The sequence below is a fragment of the Salmo salar genome, chromosome 15, assembly GCF_965601325.2.
Source record: "Salmo salar chromosome 15, fSalSal1, whole genome shotgun sequence".
Taxonomy (NCBI): Eukaryota; Metazoa; Chordata; class Actinopteri; order Salmoniformes; family Salmonidae; genus Salmo; species Salmo salar.
The window spans coordinates 111,576,401-111,597,994 of NC_138305.1; the positions used below are offsets into that span (position 1 = coordinate 111,576,401).

The following is a 21,594-nucleotide window of genomic DNA, read 5'->3' on the forward strand; positions in this document are numbered from 1 at the left end:
ACTGCATCTTGCCATCTTGATGTAATTAGATGTATCACTAGCCACTTTAAACAATGCCACTTTATATAATGTTTTCATAACCTACATTACTCATCTCATATGTATATACTGTACTCTATACCATCTACTGCATCTTGTCATCCTGATGTAATGTATCACTAGCCACCTTAAACAATGCTGCTTTATATGTTTTCATACCTTACAATACTCATCTCATATGTATATACTGTACTCCATACCATCTATTACATCTTGCCTATGCCGTTCAGCCATCACTCATTTATATATTTTTATGTACATATTCGTATTCATTCCTTTACACTTGTGTGTACAAGGTAGTTGTTGTGGAATTGGTAGATTACTTGTTAGATATTACTGCACGGTCGGAACTAAAAGCACAAGCATTTCGCTACACTTGCATTAACACCTGCTAACCATGTGTATGTGACAAATACATTTGATTTGATTTGATGATAAGTCCTGCTTTACTGACATTTCAAGCCAGGAAATTGCAAAATCCATTGCGAGATACAGCTTTAGATTGCTGATACACGGGCCTAGTGCACGTTTCTGACTCTGTCTGCCTGGTTGCCGATCTGCCTATTCAGTACCCATCTCCTCTCTCTCCGTCTCTTGCTAGCTCGCTATGACAGTTTTGTTTTGTCTGCAATATATGGCAACTAATCACTCTCCTCCGTACCAAAAATACTTGAATACCTATCGGACGATTCCTACCACCAAAAAAATGCAATGTTCTTCCCAGACTTTTTCTAAATGTTTTTTGTATTTTACATTGTTTATGTGTCCAGAATTTTGAAAATCACATTACAGTAAAGTATTTAGAGACTTTAACCCCCTCCATACCTATTTACAACTTAACCCCTGAAGACAATGCGCTATAGAGACAAAAAGTGAGTAAAAAACACAAAAAACTACAAATGAACTTTCTTCTGTTATTTCTAGTTTTTCTTATGTCACAATTCAAAAAGTGACCCAAAAGAGACACTCTGGCGGAGTTACTTATTTTTTTGATTTTTTTATTATTTTTTTTATTTTAGTTTTTTACATTTACATTCCGCCCTGAATGTAAGCCAGGGCGGGATCAGCCAGCGGTGACTTCTCGTATGCACAATTCATTTGCAGTCTGGATGCGGAGGGGTGAACATCTCCTGCTCTGACTGCAGCTGGGAAGGACTGCTGCACGAGGACTGGGCCGCCTGAGAGTGCTTTGGGACGGGGGTGGGGCCCACGGCAGCACCCGCTGCTCATTGAGAAGAGTAAGAACGATACGTGCTTTCACGTCAGAGTCCCCAATAACACCAGAAAAAGTCGCTAGATTTGTTGCTAGTCGCTTTTTTAAAAATGTGTCGCTGGAGGGGTCTGAATGCTTGCTAAATATAGCAGCAAAATCGCTAAGTTGGCAACACTGTGTAGGATGTTGGTACCCAGCCAGGCTATAAAATGTCTCTTCTCACTGAATGACAAATGGATGAATGGGCGATTTAATTGTGCACGTTACTTCACAATAACATGTAAATGAGGCCCTAATGATTGATAAGGTGGGTGAAGAGGTTGATTTCATTTAGAACAACAGTGTGTAAATGGTGAGTTTGTATTAAGTCATTTTTACAGTGCGGTTTGCGGGATGATGTCATTCTCTTAAACGTTTTACTTTTGGAAAAGATGCTGTCATGGGACTGTTTTGTTTTACTCTAAGCCTATTACGAAAACTATACCGAAACTAATTTCACACATAATAAGAGTAGTGCTGAGCGATTAACCGAAATTGTGGTTATTTTTCGGGGTTTTAAACAACTAATTGACTTACATTGATTCAAATATTTGAATTTCATTTCATTAGTTTTTCTTCTGTGTGATTATTGCGCACATTGCTTCTCAAGAGGTTTCTCTAGGCATAAATCAGATCCAGCCTGAACTGTGCGATGTAGTAGGGAGTTGTAGTTTCTCTAGGCATAAATCAGACCCAGACTGAACTGTGCGATGTAGTAGGGAGTTGTAGTTTCTCTAGAGATAAATCAGATCCAGCCTGAACTGTGATGTAGTAGGGAGTTGTAGTTTCTCTAGAGATGAATCAGACCCAGACTGAACTGATGTAGTAGGGAGTTGTAGTTTCTCTAGAGATAAATCAGATCCAGCCTGAACTGTGATGTAGTAGGGAGTTGTAGTTTCTCTAGAGATGAATCAGACCCAGCCTGAACTGTGATGTAGTAGGGAGTTGTAGTTTCTCTAAAGATAAATCAGATCCAGCCTGAACTGTGCGATGTAGTAGGGAGTTGTAGTTTCTCTAGGCATAACTCAGATCCAGCCTGAACTGTGCGATGTAGTAGGGAGTTGTAGTTTCCAACAGGCCAATATTCTACATGTTTAGCACATAAAACGGGGTAATTAACTAAAATGACGATAATCCATTGCCGGTGGCGATTTTAGGATGTAACACAACACTAAACAATACATTAACTGCCCTATAACGGTGACAAACGGTGGCCACAAACTGTCCCAACAGCAGAGTCCCAACACCCACTGCTACACCTGGCTATCAGCGGAGACTTGTCTGGCAGCAAAACAGTTCATTCAGCCTCATTTACTGGCTTTAAAAAAAACATAGCTGATATGGCTGACTTGCTTAAACAAATGTGGTTTCTACTGACAATTGAGATGTACAAACTATGGCATAAGGAGATGACAAGCTGATAAGAGGCAATCCGTAATTTTGATTAAGACATTAATGAGCGAGCTAGGATGGATGTAGTCAATATAACTATTTGTTCAGCACTTTTGAAATGTACAGTGACAGAATTCAGAACATGATCTGTTTCTTACATTGTTCTCCCTGTACACCAAGTCATAACTGTAGGATAAATAAAGGGGGCATATAAGCAGACAATGAAAACTCGTACAATATTCTATGATTACATTTCTCAAAAAACAGGTTATAGGCCACATGTGTACCACCGAGTCAGAGCAGTAGGCAAAATTAAGAGGTGAAAATAGACCAAATTATTAGGGTGAGGCACATGAGCTACTAACAGCTTACTACACAACATACACATAGTATTACTTTCTTAGCTACAGTATACACATCTCCTTGGCATATTACATCATTTATGCAGCAGCATACAGGACATTTTTGGACTCACCTTGTTGTGATGTGCTCACTTGAACAGGAAGGTGGCACAGCGGTCCTTCGTGGGCAAATTTTGTCAACAAACAAAGAGAAAGAGGCCGGATTTACAATTCTATACATTTTTTATCAAAAATTATTATGTGGAATTAATCAATCAACATAATAGTGATAATGTGAGTATATTTTATATAAAGCCTACAGTTGCAAAGGCCTGCATGATGCAAACATGCATAAATCAAGCTCAGCCCTGTGAGTTCTATTGTCTATTGTTTGTTGTCTATGTGTCTGGGTAGAGGAAATCCCCCTCCTAATCTAGTCTAAATATAATTTATATGAACCAATATAAGTTTGCTGCAGTTTGACAGGGTTTTCATCCCCCCCCCAGGGCCAGGAGTTTTTTTTTCAGGAGTTTTTTTAAACCATGTGACCTAATTAGGAAAAACTGGTCGCATCATAGTCCATATCAAAACTTTTTACAACTGATTAATCACTGTCATACATAAGGCCCAGAGTTTTCCTAGTTAGGTTAACATATAAGGAAAAACTCCAGGCCCCAGGGGGTAAAAATTTCCCCACCACTCTGGGACCACCAGTCTGATTGTAGTTGTCAGTTATCCTCAGGTATGTGGATGATCAGGACTTTATTCAGGTGACGTTTCTTGGGATACTTTGATGTGTCAAGTGGGCGAGATGCACAGTCTGTGTTTTGACTTTATGAATTTTGAGATGTCTGAGTTTAACTTCGTAGAGAAACTAGTTGTTCAAACCTACGATGTCACAGCTGTAATGGAATGTATCTGCTCATTTGTATTTTACAGCTAAGTCCCCCTCCTGTTCCCTGATTAAAGAGGTGATGAATACTCCACTCCACTACCATTGTCAACTTTCTCCTGACATTAACTGAAGCCATGTCTCATGTGCCCGCTCATCCACTGGCACATTGAATGTTTCCTCTTCAAGCACTGTGAGTACCTCTATCAATTTTCTCTCATTACTGTATGTAGAGTCAATCTCATTATTACACATCTATGATTTTACTCCTTGCTTGGACTAACTTATTCTTAGCTCTTTTGTCTAACTGTGTAGTGTGTTGTGTTTATTGTCTTTTGTCTAATCAGTCAAATCCTGTCCTGCACTGGTCAAGCCTCTGAACACCTCAACTCGTGCCTCATACCCTCATTCAATCACTGCTGTGATCCCTTTCCAACACCGTAAGTAGCCCTCTCATTCCCATTCTATTGTACCATAAATGTCTTTATTAAATGCTTTAGGTTAAAATAATTAGTCTTTGACAATTTTTTAAAAACACTTTGTTTTCTCTGTGCATTCCGCGCCAATACCGTGGGTCTCCCATCCTCCTCAATTATTAAAGTCACCAGCCTCCACTGATCTACAGTGACACCATTTTTCTGTGGGGTTAATTTGGAAAGAGGCTGTTTAAGCTACATTGCTCAAATTCTTCCCTGTCCACACAGTATTGACAGTCCTCCGGATCCCTTGGTCAAGTTCCTTGTACAGGAAGAGCTCAAATAAGCAAAGAGAAACGACAGTCCATCATTACTTTAAGACTTGAAGGTCAGTCAATTCTGAAAATGTAAGGAACTTTTAAAGTTTCTTCAAGTGCAGTCGCAAAAACCATCAAGCGCTATGATGAAACTGTCTCTCATGAGGAACACCTGTAACGAGTGTGCTGAGAGTCAGGAAACAAGTACAGGAAGTGAGTGTTTTAATAAATAAACAAAACAATAAACACGAACAACGCACCGACATGAAACAGAGTGAATAACAGCTGAGGAAAGAACCAAGAGGGGTGACAGATGTAGGGAAGATAATCAAGGAGGTGATGGGAGTCCAGGTGAGTGTCATGAGGCGCGAGACGATGGTGACAGGTGTGCGGGATAATCAGCAGCCTGAGGACCTAGAGGCCGGAGAGAGAGTATACATGACACCGCCACAGGAAAGGAAGACCCAGAGTTTGATGAACCTCATGTTTGAGGTCCTCTAAATCTGACTCAAAGGTCAGAGCAAAGGCAAACAGAGACTCGTCATTCAAGAATGTTGTACTCTTTGGGTTGAGAGACTGGACCCTTTGCATTATCTCGCAATTTTTCTTTGAAAAACACCTCATAGCTCAGCGGTGAAACTGTCAAGCACCTGATAAAAGATAGCTCTTTGGAAGCTCTCACCATCACTTTGGTCACTATTTTTTTGTCCTACAGAGTCGTGAAATCTTAAGCTTGTTTTAGGCTGTCTTTTACACACGGTTTTGTACACTTATTTTGCAGTGCTCTGCAATCTCTTCAACCTTTTTCCATAGTTCTCCAAAGTAACCCTCACTGCTGTAGTAGTGTACTGTGTCTGTAAGGGCACCTACTAGATCCACAGCCCTTGCTAGGTCAAGAGAGCTTGATTGGAGCATGTCAGAAATACATTTGGCATCACCAAGCACTTTACAAAAGGTAACCAAAAGCCCTATGAAATAAAAATCTCAGGCCCCTTGCCTCTACTGATCTGTCACTACTTATTTTCAAGTGTGATATCCTGTAACACTCTCAGAACTGCTGGAAGCCTGTCCTTTCAGATTATGGCATGCCATGTATCTGCAGTCCCACCTTACATCTGTAAATCTCTGCTGTGGATACAGCTCTTTCTGAACTGCAAGCCACTTCAGATAAACATACACATCAGAGTTATAAAGCTTCTGCAGGAGAGCAAAAGAAGTTAGCTGCCTCAGGCACGGATTATACAGCATCGACAAGAACCAAATTCAAACAAATGTGCATTACAGTGCACATAAATTGCAAATCTTGCACTGTTTTTAATCCTTGCAGACACACCAGAATGCTTTCCGCTCATGACGGATATACCGATTTATTTCTGTAGTCCAGACCATGTTTTTCCAAGGCAATCAATTATCATTTTTGAGAGACCTGCTACATCTAAGCTTTCAGCTGACTGAAAGTGTAAAATGGATGGCCCCGTTGTAATAGTACCTCACAACTAAATACATGTATTTTTTCTTTAAAATCTTTGGTTTTATCTGCAATTACGCTAAACTTATTTAAATACTATTATTTCACTTTGTACCATCTCAGCTAAGCCCTCAATAACTTTGTTCTAGATTTGGTGGCTTGTGTACTTAGCATTGCCACATGCTTTTGTAACCGATGTGAAATGGCTAGCTAGTTAGCGGTGGTGCGCGCTAGTAGCGTTTCAATCAGGTGACGTCACTCGCTCTGAGACCTTGAAGTAGTTGTTCCCCTTGCTCTGCAGGGTCGCGGCTTTTGTGGAGCGATGGGTAACAATGCTTCATGGGGTGTCAGTTGTTGATGTGTGCAAAGGGTCCCTGGTTCAAGCCCAGGTTGGGGCGAGGAGAGGGACGGAAGCTATACTGTTACACTTTCATCCTTTTCTCTGTGAGAGGGTCAGGCTTTGCTTTTCTCCTGTAACAAGATAGCCGAGTAATTTACATGTACCTGTAACAAGATAGATGTTTAATATTGAAATATTGAAAGCAAAAAAACACACCAACAGTAGATGTACTGGTATCAAATTAAAATGTTTATTACAAAACAAGAAAACACTTTAAGAGAAAACAGAAATCCACTTTGGGTTTCAAAATAATAAATAAAAGGACTTCACCAAAACCATTATTTTTACTGACAGTTCACCCATGCATGTGCCTCCTGCCCCAGCCAGTTCACACTCCTTCACATAAATCCTGAAAAAGACTCAATAAAAAAAGCTACAACATTTACCAAAACATGAGCAAAGTAGAGTTGTGTGAACATTCTGTAACTAGCTAAACTGCCACATACTTATTCAAATTGGCGTGCCAAGGTTAAACAGTAACAAGTTCAGCATACCATTACTTTCACCATAAACAGGCTGTGTTCCATGAAACTAGCTAGACCCATTCAGGCTGTAAAACATTCAGGTAGAAACTCATGTTGTATAGCATGAATATTAAAATCAGTTTAACACAGATAAAACAAACCGGCCCGACGGCTCGGACGGGAGACATGTTGCGACCAGCACCGCTGTGGAAAATAGCAATGTAGGCTACCGTGTTACTAGCGTTAGCTATAGCTAGTGGCAATGCATAGTGCAGTGGCAAGAGGGCCAACTATGGCCAGTTGAACTCATGTTAGTCAAACCCTTTGTTTGTGGCATATCTCCTACCATGTTCGCCACTGACATAAATGCCTGGTATTGTCATCTGCACTAATAGGGCTCTACCAGTGCTCAAAGTGTTCAATAGAGGCATTTTGTATGTTATGAATTTCGAGCTATGAATTATGAAAATAAAACATTTTAAAGGTCTGTGCACGGCCCTGGATCATCAGACCCTGTAAGGCCTCGATCACCCCTACATCGTCATTGCGCATAATGGTACGCTGCATCATCTGGATACGTGTGCAACAAAAAGTTCAACATTCCCCCTTCTGCTACCATTTCTGTCAAGCCGTCTACGCGTACAGTTTGACAAATTCAAAGTACGCACCACATAGAACGCACTGCAAAGCAATGCTGCATGGCGAACGCAGCGTTCCATTGGAAATGAATGTACTTCTGGTGTACCAAAACGCAAGAACACTGTCGCTGTGATCGAGGCGTAACACTTTGAACACAATACCTGTTGTTTTACAAGTCGCTAACTAACTAGGCCAATATAAAGTTGTAGCTCAACAGCGAGCAAGTCGTCACCCTGTAGCTAACGTTACTGTTAAAACAGTTCTAACTTCTTGTCCTACCAAAAGGTCCTAACTAACTAAAAAAGGCACCATATGTTTTCAAATATGTAACGTTACAATGATCACGACTATTTCATGGTAAGTAGAACAAAAACGACTTATATTTCAACACCACCGCCGAAGTTTCGCTATTCGCCATCTTCCAAGTTGTTTACGTGAAGATATCTAACGTTAACTATCAAAACGAGCAGCCCTCTCTTCTAATGATGCATGATACATTGTGGCTATGAAATTCCCGAAGTGTGCAGCGATTTTTACTAGATGAAGATCCGACATGAGTAGGTCTATACTATCCTGACATTTAAATCCTACTCGATCAACAACAACAAAATTCACATACTATAAAACATTCAATGTTGGCATACGAGAACGCATCAATTCGCCTTTTCCGCTGTTTCCCGGGATTCGTTGATTTCAGTAGCTCCTCCCCTTATCTAATGATCAGCTGCTGTCAAAACCCAAATGAGTATGACTTCCGGGCATTTAAAAAGTGTCAAAACCCAAATGAGTATGACTTCCGGGCATTTAAAAAGTGTCAAAACCCAAATGAGTATGACTTCCGGGCTTTTAAAGTATACACCATTTCCGAAATGACTCATAATATTAAACTGTCTTTTTTTTTAACATACTCAAAACAACCTACTATTTAGGGCGCAAGTATGTGTATGTAGTATGGGTATTTGGATACAAACCTCTGCCTCGAATCTTTGGGGTTCCCAAATGAATGTCACCCAAATGAATGAACGAAGAATGTTTACACACAAGACTCCGTAGATATATGTTGTTTACTAGTATGTTTGTTACATAGGGCAAAATCAAACAAACAAATACATTACTACAAAAGTTGACACAAACTATGCTTTTCAGTTTCAGGAAGGCAGAGACATGGCCTGGAAATGGCATAACAATAATACAATATAACCCTTGACACCATGAATGTTTGTGATTGTTTCATTAAAATAGTTTTGCTAACATTTAGGACTACCCATCCCCTTTGCATTACTAGTTGAAACTAAATGGACAAATATCAAAAATAAAATGACTAATTCAGACAAAAGGTAAAAATACATAGAAAAGGGTGATGTGTGTCCTGTCAGGCAACAGACTTCATAAAGTGCAGATATTAAATTTTTGTATTTCATACACTGGCCATGATTTAAATATTATTTCATAAAAAGACATGGTTGGAAGGAATAAGGCAGGCTAATGATCACCAATTATTTGTGAATAATAATAATAATAATAATAATAATAAATGTTAAACAACACATTTTTTTTCCCTCCCAAAGTGCTAAAAATACGAAAAACAAAACCTCTTAAATTTGTCACAAGGTCTTATGACATATTCGTTATTGCCTGTTATAGTCCTCAGTTCCTCTAAAACACAATTTGTTTAAATGAAAAAATAAAAAGCAGGCAAATTATCAAACTAATAAAATATTTTATATATCTATACACTCAAAGCGCAGAACAGCAACAAGAGGCAAATACAGGACTTGGAATAAAAAAACACATTGACCACAGTATAAATTCTAGTACTGCAACTTCAAGGCACAAGACTATGTTAAATAGACAGTTAACTTCTCCAACAGTGGATTTTTGAATTTGTATGAAAGTCTGTTTTTTTTTTTATTTTTGACCTGAATTGGCATTCAATAAATAACTTGGGTGTAGTTGAGCTTAATGCTATACATCATGCAATCTTACAAATGTTACCTATTACACCTTCAAAAGTGTGGGGAGAAATTTTAAGCAGTTAATAAGTTTAATAAATGAAGTAAAATGTAAATTCACTGGTTTTCTTAATGCGCTAGGCTATTGCTTTTTTAAAAAAAGCAGTGATTTGGTGGAAGAGACAAGAGAGTTTAAACAGCATTGTCAAAGCTACCATGTCTGAAATAGTTAAATCTATAACATCTGAAGCAGGGACAAGTAATATACATCTCCCTTATCGAAAGAAACACAAAGTCCCTTGTAAGCTGGCACAATCTTTCTCCCCCCCCCTCTTCATAAATATAAAAAAACTGAAATAGTTATTTAGATCTTCTTAACCACATGCTAAACACATCAAACACCTGTCTAGCCGTGTCCATGAAATTACATTCTACATCGTTGGATATTTCTTTAATAAAATCAAATAGAAAAATGAAGGGATTTATTATTTGAATGTAAATGTTCATTGAACAAGACACAAGCATACGTCACAATCAACTACAGGTTATATACTGAATGAGGATTGAGTCCAAACATCACAATCAACTACAGGTTACATACTGAATGAGGGTCGAGTCCAAACAGACGCTCTGATTGAAGTGTTATAACCATCTGTTATTCACATGTTATGACCTGTTATGACCTGTTAACGTTATGACCTGTTAACATGTTATGACCTGCTAACATGTTATGACCTGCTATTCACATGTCATTCACATGTTTTGACCTGTTAACATGTTATTACCCTTTATTCACATGTTACGACCTGTTATTCACATGCTATGACCTGGTATTAACTTCAACTGATTTAAGGAAACGCTAGATCCTCGTTGTGAAATTGTAGCAGGGTCCCAGATCAGATTGGGCCATCTTGCCAAGTCCAATGGTGGTTAAGTTGGCAAGACAGCACAAACAGATCTGGGACCAGGCTAGTGAATTGTCCTAGTCATCCACTGCTTTCCTTTGACCTTTTTAGTTTAGTTTTATTGGGATAAAATAATCATTGTGTTAATCAAAGGCCACAAAATATACTGTACATGCATGTCATGTAAATCCGCCAAAGCAAGGCACTATCCCAGGCCATCAATGTTGTTCCTATGGAGACAGAGAGTCATTCACTTTCCTCAAGTCCACACTTATCACAAATGAGAGAATTTCAGGACATATAGTACCAGTCAAAAGTTAGGACACACACCTACTCATTCAAAGGTTTTTCTTTAAACAATTTCTACATTGTAGAATAATAGTGAACGCATCAAAACTATGAAATAACACATATGGAATCATGTAGTAACCAAAAAACAAATCAAAATCAATTTTATATTTGAGATTCTTCAAAGTAGCCACCCTTCGCCGTGACAGCTTTGCACAATCTTGACATTCTCTCAACCAGCTTCATGGAGGTAGTCACCTGGAATGCATTTCAATTAACAGGTGTGCCATGTCAAAAGTAAACTTGTGGAATTCCTTTCCTTCTTAATGCATTTGAGCCAATCAGATGTGTTGTGACAAGATAGGGGGTGGTATATAGAAGAAGCCCTATTTGGTAAAAGACCAAGTCCATATTATGACAAGAACAGCTCAAATAAGCAAAAGAAAAACGACAGTCCATCATTACTTTAAGACAAGCAGGTCAGTCAATCCAGAATGTTTCAAGAACTTTGAAAGTTTCTTCAAACGCAGTCGCAAAAACCATCAAGCGCTTTGATTAAACTGGCTCTCATGAGGACCGCCACAGGAAAGGAAGACCCAGAATTACCTCTGCTGCAGAGGATAAGTTCATTAGTGTTACCAGCCTCAGAAATTGCAACCCAAATAAATGCTTCACAGAGTTCAAATAACAGACACATCAACATCAACTGTTTAGAAGAGACTGCGTGAATCAGGCCTTCATGGTCAAATTGCTGCTAAGAAACACAAGCAATGGACATTAGACCGGTGGAAATCTGTCCTTTGGTCTGATGAGTCCGAATTTGAGATTTTTGGTTCCAACCGCCGTGTCTTTGTGAAACGTACAGTAGGTGAACTAATGATCTCCGCATGTGCGGTTCCCACCGTGAAGCATGGAGGAGGAGGAGGTGTGATGGTGCTTTGCTGGTGACACTGTCAGTGATTAATTTAGAATTCAAGGCACACAACCAGCATGGCTACCACAGCATTCTGCAGTGATACGCCATCCCATCTGGTTTGCTCTTTCATTTGTTTTTCAACAGGACAATGACCCAACACACCTCCAGGCTGTGTAAGGGCTATTTGACCAAGAAGGAGAGTGATGGAGTGCTGCATCAGGTTTGGGCTGAGTTGGACCGCAGAGTGAAGGAAAAGCAGCCAACAAGTGCTCATCATAATGTGGGAACTCCTTCAAGACTGTTGGAAAAGCATTCCAGGTGAAGCTGGTTGAGAGAATTCCAAGATTGTGCAAAGCTGTCATCAAGGCAAAGGGTGGCTACTTTGAAGAATCTCAAATATAAAATATATTTTTGATTTGTTTAACACGTTTTTGGTTACTACATGATTCCATATGTGTTAGTTCATAGTTTATGTCTTCACTATAATTCTATAATGTAGAAAATAGTATAAAAAAAATAAAACTCTTGAATGAGTAGGTGTCAACTTTTAACTAGTACTGTATGTAACCAAAATACATTTTTCCATCCTACTTTTGATATTTACTTCCACTAATTTCTGCTTCATTAAAAGAGCAAACATTAAATGGCAAACTGAATATGTATATTTTGCCTTCAAACTGTGGTGTAACTGACAGACCCATATCCTCCTCTAGCCTCCACCTCCAGGCTTCTGGACCATATTACTGAAGACCGAGTCAGACCCTGGTACTGTTAAATCCCTTTCACACTACTGTGGTGTAACTGACAGACCCGTATCCTCCTCTAGCCTCCACCTCCAGGCTTCTGGACCAGGGGGAAACATATTACTGAAGACCGAGTCAGACCCTGGTACTGTTAAAATCCCTTTCACAACTACTGAGCCCAGCTGAGCCAAAACAGAGCTGACACAAACTGCACTGCACTGGCCTGGCCTAGTTTACACATCCACCATACAATTGTTGCTGGAACTGTGCTGAAAAGAACCATATCAGAGCCAGCACAGTACAGCTTAGTTGTATGTAAAGGGCATTAGAATAGAATAGGAGCTACTAGTGATAATCTAGAGCGAGACAGAGAGACAGAGAGACAGAGAGAGAGACAGAGGTACTTGGGGTCACTCAGGGGGAGAAATATGTCACAACTTGTACCACGAATGTCCAGCTGTGACGGTGTGATCACGTCAGGTTTCCGATCAACTGGTCATAGCCCTTTGTGAGAGAGGATCTTCAGTTATACCCCTCCCTAGTCACTAGGGGGAAGGGAATATGAAGGAGAGAAATGGGCCACATCCAAACTATTGTCTACACTTTACATTTTTATTGAGGAGGACAAGCCACAGGGTGTATACATTGGTCTGAATGTCTGGTCGATATAGGACATATTCTCAATGCAAGGTGGAGACCGGAGTCATTCGATCTAGAAGGAGAAAAATTCTAGTGCACATTAAAAAAAAAAAATAATAATAATAATAAATGTTTTCTGTTATTTCTGGTGTTGTTCCAAAACTGATTACTACCGTTTAAGCAAACTACTTTAACAGGCCTGCTCTACTGTAACAGCCACATACTGCCAACAACATGACAAGAGTATTACAGGTTTAACATATTGGTGCATTAAAGTAAATGAGAATATAGCTACTATCGTATTATGTTACACTTTAAAAAAGTCACTAACAAATAGATCTCTCGTGCAAGGACACGTTTTTTTTTTTTTTTTAAAGAAAACAAATGTTTTTCTAGACAGGGGCGTTACATTGATGGAAGTACTTGTGCAAGAGTGATTGAGCGTAGGCTAGAATTCATTCAAACATTTTGTTCTTGAGCCAGAAGAAAAGTGCATGGTTTTATCTAATGTAATTAGCAAGACATTGTTCACTGGGGGGGGCGGTGGGGAGAAAACATATTTCATTCATGTTGTAATCAAAAACGCGCTTGCTATGTTTGCGCAGGGGATTCCGGTTTCTGCTCACTGCAGATTTGATTGAACTCCAAAACACTAGTGACCACGGACAAGAGGCGTTTTTTTTTTCTTCTTCTTCCCCCCCGCCATATCTTTTGACTTCCCACCTGTGAGTTTAAACTAAAGGAAACCCACGAGCCTAACACCAAGTTTCATGAAGTCACGGATAAATAGGCTAGTCCTGTTGCATGCAGAAAGGAATATGGGGTGATGATATTCAACATAAGTCCTACGTCAAAACTGGAGACAGAAATGTTCCTGATCAAAACAATACATCTTCTAATTTAAAATAATTCTTAAAACAGAACTATATATAAAATTCATTACATTTTTTTTTTTTTTTCCCCCAAACACAGACAGAAAAACAACTTCCTTCAGTGGGGTTGGGTTATTTATGTCTCTTGGAAATAATTTAAATATTATTGACAAAATACAGGACTGGGGGGGGTCAAGAAATCTATGGCGCCTCCATAATCATGTCTTGGGTCCTGTTGTGCTTTTAGCTTCCTGTCTGACTGTGGGGAAACAGTTCCATTTAGGAGTGATTAGGTAAAATTGTCCGTTTACTGGCTAATTCATGTTACTGGGGAAAACATATAGGTTTAATGATTGGAATCCTATTATTTTCTTTTAAAAACGTTGTAGGACTACAACTTCCAAAAAAAACATCAGTAGAATTTTGAATTCTTTAAAGCCTTGAAAATAAAATTCAACCTGTTTTTCAGTAGAGGTCATCAAGCTGCTGGCAGCATCTAGTCACTTGGTGAACAATGTAGTTGGTGAACAAAAATTGATTGTGAGCCACCACACATCATTGGTGTATCTAGGCCTCTAAAACCCTGGGGTTTCATCACCTCGACCATCAGATAGGAAGTTATGTCCGCATCAAGACGTTTCCATTTCAAAGCGTCAGACTGCGTCCCAAATGGCACCCTCTTCCCTTTGTAGTACACTACTTTTAGATGGCCCATAGGGCTCTGGTCAAGATTACTGCACTATACAGGGAACAGGGTGCCATTTGGGACACAGCCTCAGGAATAATTGGAGAAGGTCTATACTCAGCCCTATATTGCTGCCTGGGCCACATCAACATCCTATATACTCAGCCCTATATTGCTGCCTGGGCCACATCAACATCCTATATACTCAGCCCTATATTGCTGCCTGGGCCACATCAACATCCTATATACTCAGCCCTATATTGCTGCCTGGGCCACATCAACATCCTACTATACTCAGCCCTATTGCTGCCTGGGCCACGTCAACATTCATAATCTCTCTGATCATCAAGCACCTCTGGTCTCTGTGTGAAGTGAAAGAATCTCCAGCCTGCTTGGGGAGACTAGCAGGCTGTAGTGCACTACTTGTCTCTCCCTGTGTAAGGAATAGGCTGCTGTTTCAGACAGAGACTACTGTATATAGAAGGAGATGATCGACACACACACACACACACACACACACACACACACACACACACACACACACACACACACACACACACACACACACACACACACACACACACACACACACACACACACACACACACACACACACACACACACACACACACACACACACACAGAAGACTTGGCATCTACATAATATAGGCCAACGAGGAAAACATATGTCACCTAAATTAATATGCTGACTGTAGAGCAAGGACTGGAAACCCATCTGTGTCCCAAATTATTCCCTATTTAGTGCACTACTTCTAGCCCACTACTTTAGACCAGGGTCCATAAGGCTCTGGTCAAAAGCAGTGCATTATAGGGAATAGGGTGCCCTATTGGATACAGCACAAAGCGTTGATGGACTGGATGTTGAGCGTACTGCAGTAAACAGAGGATGCTACAACAGAAGAAGAAGAAGCAGTGGCAGCTTGTATGACATATGTATGTCGTACCGTTTCTAGCCACAACACTGGAAAAGACCAACTGTGAGGAAACTACAGACAGGACACATGCCTCAGTCCCAGTTTTTTTTAGTTTTTTTTTTTATACGTTATCTTAAAACCACAGTGAAGAACTGAATGATTGAGGTTTATGAGTCATCGTCGTGGTTGCCGTGGTTTCCATCCGATGATGGCACCGGAAGGTGTAGGTCCTTCACTTCCTGTTTAGATTTTAAGCAAAGGCTTCTGGGTCGGGGTGGATGGGTCAGATGACAACAGGTTTAAAGCACAAAAAAAAAAAAACGGAGAACAAGACAATGACCAAAACAAAGGAAGAAAAAAAAAAAAAAAAAAAAAAAAACGTTCATTTATCAGGAAGCAATCTGTTGTGGGTTGACCATTAAGCTGTGCTACCTGTCAATAAACAGATAAACAGCCCAACCCACAGAAAGAACAACCAACCAACAAGCTGCCTTGTGTTTCTATATACACGTCCTTTTCTGTTGTCTTAGAAAACCCCACAGCTCCTACACACGGCTCCTTTTCTCCTTACAGACAGGGGTCCTACCATACAGTCAACTAACCCGTTCAGTGACCGGTGTCCGAGACTCGACCGTCTCCTCTCGGCTGGGCCTGGGCACAGTAGAGACCATCTCCTCCCGGCTAGGTCTTGGTACAGCGGAGACCGTCTCCTCTCTGCTGGGCCTCGGTACTGCTGAGGAGGGTACAATGTCTCTCAAATCCCTCCCTACTACCACTGTCCCCGTTGCCTCGTCTGCTCGATTTCTGTTGCCTCTGGCGTCACTCGTTCCCACTACTACAACCGCAGCCGAGCTGACCTCTCCCCTCTCTCCTCTGGTCGTGGTGTTGCCCTCTGGCCTGCTGCTGGCCCGGCATGGTCCCCTAGAGGTGCTCAGGTCCTGGGGCTTGTTCTGTTGGAGGGCCCCTGACCCCACCGAGGCCCTGGCTGTATGGGAGACCAGGCCCATAGTCAGGCCGGGGAAGTGGTGGTGAGGGGGCCGCTGGGAGGGTTGAAGAGGATGATCCTCCACTACAGAGGAGTGTGTGTGATGGTGACGGTGGTGGTGGTGATGATGGTGTTTGTGCGGCGTACGTTCTTTTCTCTTGTGGCTGTGACTCTTTGGAGTAGTAATACTACTGCTGCCTCCGCTAGGCCAACTTTTAGACCCACCACTGGCCCCTGTGGTAACCGCTGCTGTCAGGGGAATGTCCTTGTGCTTCCTCCCTGGACTCTTTGGCAGCTTCTGTCCCTGCTCTGTCCCTTCTGTTGCCACCACAACCAGACCACTCCCTGTCCCCATCCCAGTTCCTACCCCACCACCACCACTCCCTGTCCCTATCAGAGTTCCTGCCCCACCACCACCACTCCCTGCCCCCATCCCTATCACAGTTCCTGCCCCATCACCATTCCCTGTCCCCATCACAGTTCCTGCCCCACCACCACCTCCTGCCCTGAGCAATGGCGTGGTGATGGCTGGAGTCTCCTTAGTCTCCTCAACAGTTTCTCTGGTCTTGCGTTTCTTAATGGGCAGAGCGGTCTGCTGCACCGGCTTAGCGGAAGCCTCCTTCTGAGCTTTCCTCTTGGCTTCTGCAGCCATGATAGCAGCCGCTGCGTAGGAGGAAGTACTGGAAGCCGCCGCCCCAGAAGCTGCTGACAGCATCGACCCAGTCACCCCCGACCCTGGCTTACACCCCCGCTTTTTCAGAGCAGTCTGCGGTGGTATCTCCGCTTTCCTTTTCCGTCCTGGGCGCTTCTTGGTGACTACGACCAGCTCCGATGTCTGCCCAGCTGCCTCGGATGCCTTGGACGCTCCAAACGGCATCTTAACCAGGAGCTTCCCAGGACTCTTCTCCACCACGCGCTTCATCGCCACACCCTCCGTAGCAGGGCGCAGCTTTCCACTCCCCTTCGGCCGGCCCCTGCCCCTCCCCGACGGTTTCACCACTTTGGGTTTCTTCGGGGGTCTCTTCTCGCGGCGGGAAGGGCTGCCACGCCCGGTTACGGTGAAGTCGAAGTCGTTGGGGTCGGTGGTGGTGTCCCCAACCTTCTGGAAGTAAGCGATCAGCTCCACCTTGGATCGGAAGGCTTTCCCCTCGGGGCTGAAATACAGATCAAACCGAAACATTCTAACTGTAAACGGATCTGTTAACGTCCTTTCTGTAAACACAAGTCTGGAATATTTTATGTGTATATGATGGAGATTAAATGTTCATTCCTCTGGAGATCAACTAAAGGGAGTGTCCTTGGAATAAAGATGGTGGGCGTCTGGGCGAGTAGGAACCAAAAGTTTGGACACAGCTACTCATTCGAGAATTTCTCTTTATTTTTTACTATTTTCTACATTGTAGAATAATAGTGAAGACGTCAAAACTATGAAATAACACATATGGAATTATGTGGTAACTAAAAAAATAAATATTAAAAAGTGTTGAACAAATCAAAATATATTTTATATTTGAGATTCTTCAAAGTAGCCACCCTTTGCCTTGATGACAGATTTGTAGAAAATAGTCAAAAAAAATTAAGAAAAAAACCTTGAAAGAGTAGGTGTGTCCAACCTTTTGACTGGTGCTGTATGTGTGTATGTGTGTATGTATGTATGTATGTATGTATGTATGTATGTATGCATGCATGTATGTATGCATGTATGCATGCATGCATGCATGCATGTATGTATGTACGTATGCATGCATGTATGTATGTATGTATGCATGCATGTATGTATGTACGTATGCATGCATGTATGTATGTATGTATGCATGCATGTATGTATGTATGCATGCGTGTATGTATGTATATATATTGAAGTATTTCCATAAACCTCAAAACAGTCCTGTGAAACGCTCTTTATACAGTTCAGTCACGTTATAATATCAAAAGGGGGATGAAACGGTCAGCATTTTGTTACTTCCAGGGAAGGATTTTATGTCACCCCTAAAGGAGATCAGGCTGTAACATATTTAGTATTATCATATGAAATCATTTCTGTTAGGGGAATAACCTATGTGTAAATGTAATCTGTTGCTGTATTTTTGTTGTTGTTGTTGTTGTGTTATCTGTGATCGTTTTGTTTGTCTCGTGTAGTTTTTTAATCATTGTACCTAAACTGTATGTGTTAACATGTATACGCAGGGCCCAGCTGTAAAAGAGACCTTGGCTCTCAGTCTGCGTTCCTAGTCGAAATAAAGGTATAATAATATGCTTTTAAGAGACAATATTTGATAAGGCTCTCTCTCTCATCGCCTACTCACTTCATCAAGTAGACGTCAAACTTCCCGGCGGACCGTCCAGACTTGCGTTGTTTGAGTTTACGTGTCCAGCCCTGGGGTAGAGAGGGGTCGTCGTAGAGTGGACCTCGGTCTCTGATGATGGACCTCCTCTGTTTGGGCGAAGGAGAGGACTCAGAGACACCCGAGGCCTCACCAGCTGCAGCGACCGTGGGCTCCGAGGGCCCCGCCTCAGCTAACTGGAGCTGTTCCTGGTCTGAACAGGGCTGCTGGGCTGGAGGATGAGGAGGAGGAGGAGGAGGAGGGGAGGACATGGTGGTGGATGAAGACTCCAGCCTCTCCTTCTCCACATCCCTCCTCTCCCTCTCCCGCCTCACCTTCTTGGGCTTGCTGTGTGTCTTAAGGTCCTTGGAGCTCTGATTCTGGTTGGCGTCCTCACTCTTCTCCTCACTGCTGTGGAAGACAACATTAGTCATGAGTGGGATGAGATAGAGCAGAGGCATGATCTCATCTTAGTCTATCTCATCAGATCAGAATATGGAGAATGGCTATCTTTGGCTGATAATACATTTTAAAACAAGAGTTTAAAGTCCCAGATAAGTTTCGAACATCAGCTTGCTCCCTCCCAACCTCTACATTAATACACAAAAGGTGTAGTAAAAACACATCACTTTTTTGGGAATTGTTGTTGTTGTTATTATTGTGATGTTTCTTCCCATAAGTGAAACATATATTACATTATTAGACGTTTGGAAAATGCACCAGGACTGGACTGATAAAATCTACCAGCTGAGGAACTAGCCTAAACCAAGCCCTATATCAGGCATATAGAATGATGCAGCCAGCTAGAGAAGCCACTGGGGCAAGAGATAATGTTATGAACTGCACATGGTCCAGACACACACCCCTTATCATGATCTACACAGCAACACTTATTGAAATGAATATAAACAATATTTACCATACATTTTGTTTTATTCAAATTGTCCCATCTAGAATATTTCATTACCAGACGTCAGTGTAAGGAAAACATTTTTTTTAAATACAGGGCGGTATTTTGACGGTATATCAACTGTACTTTTCTACCACGGCACTCAGTCCTTCATGCAAAATAAAAGCAATACTTTAATTGCTTCATAACATGAGTATTAGTTATTCTAGAAAAAAAATGGGCCAACTCATGTCAGTTAGTTCTCGCGTTTAGCTAGATGATAACAGTCGTCACAACCTAGAAACCTAGCTAGGATATTTCCTCTGTAGAAAAAATATATATATTAAAAAAATGCAATATCATAACAAACGCAGCAATGATGTGGCTACTTTGTTGCCACATTACCTTGTCAAATGGCAACGTATGTAATCAGCTGACGCTACGATGTATCCAGCTACAGCTATTTAGCAGCATGCCAAATTGGTTACGAGGGTGGAGGATGCGGACAAAATCTATTTTGACAGTTAATATCTTTAAAAAACACACACATCTTACTGCTCTTCGTTTTCAGAGATGTCAGAAAAATTGACACACACACCCAACCACATACGTTTAAGCTAACTGAGACATTTTTGTTTCGCTCAGCCATGATCTTGTAAAGTAAGGGAAATACTTAGCTATAACTTGGTGACGTATTCACAACGCTTCTTTCAGTAAGCTACACCGCTGACCAGTTCATAACAAAAATACACCACATTACTTCAGTTAAATACAGCGATACCAGTTTTTTTTTTTTTTTTAAACACCTACAGTCATATAACTCGACATTTTTAAATGGTGAATACATGTAATTCACACTTACAGTTTCTCCTCTCCGCTCTCTATGGCGGCCATTTTTATTTAAATAAATAATTGGATAAAAAATGTCTCCAAACATCTCATGGGTACCTCTCTGAACCCCGCCCCCTGCCTCAATTCCACTGCCGTCAGTGGCGTACTCCCGCGAGATCCGTGGGACACTTTTATAAGACCCTATCGCATGAGCGCTTAGATCTCGCGAGAGAAGTTGTCTTAACGCTGTAAATATGTAAATGATTGTGAACTCTGAGCTGAGGCTACGATCTTCAACTGCAGAAAATACACATGACACACATAATCCCACAGCAAGGCTGAATGTACAGGCAGACTATGCACTGATGTTAATAAGTGTAGGATTTTTTTTCTGGGTGTTAATAAGTGTAGGATTTTTTTTTCTGGGTGGTGAAAACTGACCAGAAAATCCCCATTTATTATAGCGTTCCTTGACAATCTGTCTCTCATTCAAAGTTGCATTTGTTCAGCTCTAAACACATTTCAAGTGATGAATTACTGGTAAAATAGTTTAATTGAAACGTTATCTCATCTCTGTACTGATTGTAGTCCCCCAAAAACCCTCGATGATTAAACAAATGATCAGATTCAACTCACCAATTACCCATTGATTATGGAGTGGCCTTAATTGGACTGGTTAATTGTTTGCTCCCCTTTGCAACCTCTACTACAGGTGACTTAGTCAACCTGACAGTCTACCTTAGGGGTAGGCAACCCTGGTCTTGGAATACCTCAGGCACTTCAGCTTTTTGATTTAACTGAACATGGAAGACCAGGGCCCGGTTTCTTAAGGCTAAATTAATACTTATAACCATATAGTTTATGTTAAAAAAAAAACCACACATATATATATATATATATATATATATATATATATATATATATATATATATATACACATATACATATATACACATATACATATGTATATATATACACATATACATATATACATATATACACATATACAC

At 41.0% G+C, this 21,594-nt stretch overlaps 1 protein-coding gene across 1 annotated transcript; it reads right to left on the reverse strand.

Annotated features, from left to right (window-relative positions):
* Positions 1–8,666: 8,666 nt before the first annotated feature.
* mecp2 (methyl CpG binding protein 2) lies at positions 8,667–20,708 on the reverse strand. Its single transcript, XM_014147506.3, has 3 exons — positions 20,616–20,708; positions 18,847–19,275; positions 8,667–17,694 (listed from the first exon to the last, which is right to left on the reverse strand). The coding sequence occupies exons 1-3, from the start codon at positions 20,645–20,647 to the stop codon at positions 16,149–16,151; spliced, it is 2,007 nt and encodes a 668-aa protein (XP_014002981.1). The 5' UTR covers positions 20,648–20,708; the 3' UTR covers positions 8,667–16,148.
* Between the last annotated feature and the right edge of the window lie 886 nt (positions 20,709–21,594).